This window comes from Perkinsus marinus (genome assembly GCF_000006405.1).
Source record: "Perkinsus marinus ATCC 50983 genomic scaffold scf_1104296937050, whole genome shotgun sequence".
NCBI classification, from domain to species: Eukaryota; Perkinsozoa; order Perkinsida; family Perkinsidae; genus Perkinsus; species Perkinsus marinus.
This window is the reverse complement of record NW_003213934.1, coordinates 954-6,090: the sequence shown is the minus strand read 5'-3', so window position 1 is coordinate 6,090 and position 5,137 is coordinate 954. Positions and strand designations below refer to the sequence as shown.

At 45.9% G+C, this 5,137-nt stretch overlaps 2 protein-coding genes across 2 annotated transcripts; both read right to left on the bottom strand.

Annotated features, from left to right (window-relative positions):
* Nucleotides 1–314: 314 nt before the first annotated feature.
* Pmar_PMAR028944 (proteasome subunit beta type, putative) lies at nucleotides 315–1,894 on the bottom strand. Its single transcript, XM_002783436.1, has 8 exons — nucleotides 1,747–1,894; nucleotides 1,434–1,541; nucleotides 1,317–1,386; nucleotides 1,165–1,265; nucleotides 975–1,021; nucleotides 828–928; nucleotides 672–783; nucleotides 315–452 (listed from the first exon to the last, which is right to left on the bottom strand). The coding sequence occupies exons 1-8, from the start codon at nucleotides 1,860–1,862 to the stop codon at nucleotides 379–381; spliced, it is 729 nt and encodes a 242-aa protein (XP_002783482.1). The 5' UTR covers nucleotides 1,863–1,894; the 3' UTR covers nucleotides 315–378.
* Nucleotides 1,895–2,012: 118 nt separating this feature from the next.
* Pmar_PMAR028943 (hypothetical protein) lies at nucleotides 2,013–3,646 on the bottom strand (the record flags this gene model as incomplete). Its single annotated transcript, XM_002783435.1, has 4 exons — nucleotides 2,013–2,111; nucleotides 2,428–2,543; nucleotides 2,590–2,721; nucleotides 3,580–3,646. The coding sequence occupies 4 exons, from the start codon at nucleotides 3,644–3,646 to the stop codon at nucleotides 2,013–2,015; spliced, it is 414 nt and encodes a 137-aa protein (XP_002783481.1).
* Nucleotides 3,647–5,137: the final 1,491 nt, after the last annotated feature.

Genomic DNA, 5,137 nt, shown 5'->3' with positions numbered 1-5,137 from the left:
GAGGTTGAGTGATCTACGATGATGATTCTCAACAGCCATGAATGGGAAATACAACTGATATTCATACCACATCTGCCCCAAGTTAATCTCCAATATTACTAATAGCACCTTACTACAAGGTCAGTAATAGATCAAAAGGGAGCGCCAAAACGCTGAACCCTTTTACCATCAACTTGATTACTACTATGTAATAGCAACATGATGATGATGATACTGGACAATCAGACCATCGTTCGAGTGCCACTGATGACAACATACTCACATCGAAAACTATACCTCACACCCACAATTAACAAACACCACACTGCGACATTCCAAAGGTCATCAGCGAAACTTATCAACACACATTAGCGAGGGATGATGACGAACACTAGCGACTTAATCCTTCCGAAGTTCGAAGGTCTGTATCTTGATACCGGTGGTATCGATTGTGCATACCGTATTTGAATCACCTAAGTCGGCATGAACCCAAACCCCTCCAGTGTTAGACGGATATATCTTCGCTCTTCTCAGCTGAACTTATGAGGAGTTTCCTCACTAATTATGGAAATTTACACACGAACTCGGGTAGAAATGTACAGAAATCAACAGTATTTTCTCAAAATTTCACCGAAATATGTGGTTGACCATGTGCATACTTTACCCATCCCTCGAAAAACAGCTCTGCTCACCAGTATGAATGTCCCGCTCCGTAGCCGAGGCAATTACATCCTTGCACAACTCGACCATCTGCCCTTCAGTGAGCGCCTCATGAGAAGCCAACTGCTGATGAGCTTTCGTTAACTAAACTTAGGGTAAGGCTGGAGGCTTAGAGGCTCGACAACTACCTGGTTATCAAGGATGCTCTGTACCAGAGAGCTGCCACTGCCTTGGGCACCACAAGGGATGGATTCAAAGGAGCCGATAGCATCATAACCGTATACTTTCCCTGCCAACAACGCAGGTTCGAATCCTGGTACCGACATTTTTACTACCTTGCCCGTTCTCATCAATACCCGCAATCATGTTGAACGTGTAGTATCTAAAACAAACTCCTCCACTCATTTGACCGTTGTCGAGAATTTCCCATCGCGTCAGACAACTCCAAGGGAAAATCGAGGTCCTATACCACACCTTCCCCACATCTAACCAAGCTGAGGTTACATAACCCTCCCAAATGCTTACGGGAAGAACCTCTTGTAATACAGTATGTTGGAAAGCATCTGCGCTACAGCACCGATAGTAGGCTCCCGCCTGTGCTCATGTACATAGCGAGCCACTCGGTTCTGAAAAAAGACAACTATAAGTCAATGTTATACTCTGCGAATCCACATTACTTTCAACACCTTGTGAAGGGTGATCTGGTCGGCCAACATACCACTAGTAGTAATCACACACCGCTCCGTCCTATCATCATTATCATAACCGAGTAAGGATAGCGCCTTATAACTCACAATTTGGTGATCTTTGATCCATTTCTGGTCGCAATACTATAACCCTTACTAACACGATTGTCAGTAGATACCACACAGTAGTCAGCCCCAGGGACGGCAATGCAGGTCCTAAGAATACTAATACTACTTCATTTCATTCCCGCATAGTTCATCTGGACAAACGTGCGAGCTAATAGTCGCATTTACAATCCTCTTCCACGATTTCGGATCCATAGCAGCTTCTCTAATACTATCTTCTACTTCTACTACTACTACTACTACTACTACTACTACTACTACTAGCAACAGCAGACAAACGAACACTAGAAAATACCCGCCGTTATCCACATAAGGGTTGAACTCGTTTTTATGTTCCATCGGGGCCATCTCGTAGTTAGGAGCCTCATCCGGGCGCCGAGGAAGGCTGGTGGTCAAGGGCAGCATCATCATGATAATGACAGGTCAATAAAATCCGCTGGAGAATCGACAATCGCTCCTCCTCAACAACACTACACTCTGGGATGGACAACGTTACGGTTTACATGACTAGCATCATAGATAGACATTCTACATACCATAAATCCGCCACATCGTCCTCTCCTATACTACCACATCATCGGATGCGAACGGGCCCTCGTCGTCAGCCCCGAGCAGATCTCTCCAATTGGGAACATGATCGAACTTAGGAAGGGAGGAAACCTGACAATATAAGCAATAGAGCAATAATCACAGACTGATCTAACCTGCCCTAAATGATGGTAATACGCCGAATGGGGTGGTCGGAGTCCGTCACAAGTGATTTCAAATGCAAAATCAACTCTTATCTCATCATACGTGCCAACTAAACCTCCATCTACTAGAGACCCTATGATCACCGAGATGTAGTTCCAAAATAGCCACAAAATCAGGTTATATCCTTTTTCAGAACTCCAATACCTCTTCGAATTCAGAGTGTATAATCCCAGACTATCCTTAACAAACTGCCTCCTACTACCCCCAAGGAGCATCTACTTACCTCAACGCCCTTCGCTGATATTGTAGCTGATCCCCTCTTCGGGGCGAACTGTTGCAGCTCCCTGATTATGTCCATCGGCGACTTCGACGCCTCAACCCTAGCCTTGTTCTCCAACTCTAAACACGTTGATGAGATCAATGATGACCTCGAGGGCCAGCTCACCTTTGGAGCTTTCCTTAACTTTCTTCTCAGCTTCCGCGAGAGCCACCGATAATGCATCGACGGACTTAGTAGTGGTAGTAGTCGTGACAGAACTCGCAGTCGTAGTAGTAATAGCAGTAGTAGCCGACGAGCCTGATGAGAATTCGTCCACTGAGATGGATCTCTTATATAATACCCAAATTGGGACTCGGTGTCACCACCCCCGTCATTATCTCTTTCATCACCTCATTCAACGACTTACTACTACTACCGTGACTAGCCGGTACAACAGACCCGTCAATTGGAGTATCTTCAGCAACCTATCGAAAGATACAGATTAGGTCCGAATCTGACACACCAGTACTACTGCCGATGCGAGAGGCCCGGCGTCTGGTGTTGACGGAATGATTGCTTGTGGCCATTGAGCCATAGGAGGTGGCCGTTGCACAGTGGGAGAGGGCAAGTAGGATGATGCTTGAGCGGTGCTAGGAGCCTGTGATACAGTGCTAGTAGTGGTTTCGTAACGATTTGGAGCTACCATAACAGGCTGAGGTAAAGCAGCCCCAATAGAAGAGCCGTAACCAGGGATCGAACCCGGACCCTGCCCCATCATAGGCGGAGGCTGAAACTGCTGTGCTGGTACGCCAGCGTATACGGAAGGATAGTAATTCGGCATACTGTAGGGAAACACACCCCCATAAGGTGGCATAGAGGGGTACCTGAGACCAGCAGTACAGACACACCTCCCCTTCATCCAGCAGTCCCACCAGGGACCAGATTTCTCCATATATGACGACGGAGCGACGCCGTCGTGGTTGTTTTCCCCTTTGCGTAAGGCAAGAATAGAGGTCACTAGCAGTAACGACCAATAGGGTATCATAGGAACATTTAAAGAAGTATTGTCTGATAACGAAAGGAGCTTACGACCACTGAGAGGTTAACACGATCAGCCCTAGATGATGATCCTCACGAACACTCCTTCAATGAACTATGCGTCGCGGCAATATTTACGTCCATAGTTCGGGTTGGACTTCCCAGTGAATTCGATAGTGTGAGAAATCACATCCCACGTAATCATAATGAACGCCAGACTACACTGTAGGCCTCACTGGCGCAAGTTCGGTCGACTCTGCGATTACGCCACTTTTGTACTAATCCACTTTTGTACCAAATCAAGTAGCGCTCGCCCCTATTTTAAAAACTTCCCTTCGGGAAGCGCTTCGCTCCGCGAACCACTTCTGTGCTAAAATCGTTCCTTTTGTGGAAAATTTGACCCAGTTGATTGAGCTTGTACCACTCTCAAACCACTTCTGAACCAAATGAAATAGCGCTCGCCTTAGAACAAAAATAGCAAATAGTTGATCGAATAGCTCTCCGTCAGGTCGAAAACTGAGCAGAGGTCCTGACTCAAGGAAGTACTATTCCTGATGACATCGTGGATATGTGGATGGCTATGCTCTGTCGGCAGGGTGGGGTTACAGCTGCTCGAGGCGTATTGGTGGGAACAACTCACTTCGGCTTCTCGCGGGTCATTGATAGCATCCTGAAAGCCGTGAGCTCTATCTCCAACCCGTTCTAGATCCGACATGTGGGCACTATGCCGCATCTGCCGTTGTGGGTGGTCAGGTGTATTTCATGGACAGTATGAATATGTCGGTCATGTCTTATGTCTAGTGAACATAATTCCTAATCTATTGATGATTTCCGAAACCATAGCTTTGACTACGTTACTTAACGTACGAAGTATAACCACTAGCGGCTAGTAAACCTCAACACAGTGTACTAACTTAAGCTGTAGCCTAAGTCCTAGGCCAGTAAGAATGAGAAGCTTAGCTCACTCCTGTCCTCAGTCTAACCTTTAAGAGCACTGGGCAAGTGCCCGAGTAAGGCCTCAGCACGCATGCAGAAATACGTGACGCCACCGGTGTCACGGCGCACAATACAATAACAGTAATAACAGAGTAATACAGTCAAGTACAAACACCGGGAAACCGTATAATGGTTCATGAGTCTCCGTACACTGCGCTGGAGCGCACAACGGTCTGTAATAATTACGACATAATTTAGGAGTCTACACTTGTAGACTACAAGGAATGAGGTTATACGTTGAGACTTGTTAAATTGCGTTAGACGCAGGACGTCCTCGGCTCTCCTCGCAGTGAGGGCTTCACTCACAGTAGCGGAAGGCAGGTCGTTTTAAGACGTGTGAAAAAACCCAAGTCGTAAAATTTAACCCGTGCAAAAGCATCCCAAAAATTTAGTGCAGAAGTGGAAGTAAAGTTTCACCCGGTGTCAAAAATTTCTTTATCGGAAAAAATAAAGTGAGTAAAAACGTGCAGAATTTGGTACAACAGTGGATATTTTACCCACTAAAAAACTTAATCGTTTGCGTGCGAAAAAGTCCAGATCCGGTATAAATCGCTCACCTATCATCGTTTAGTACAAAAGTGGTTTAGTACAGAAGTGGAGACACGATCTCGAATTGATGAAGTACTTAGTCTCAGTGCCAAAAACTCTGAATCAGCCATTGAGTATAGATTTGAATCTTGAATCGTGATTAAGGATCAGG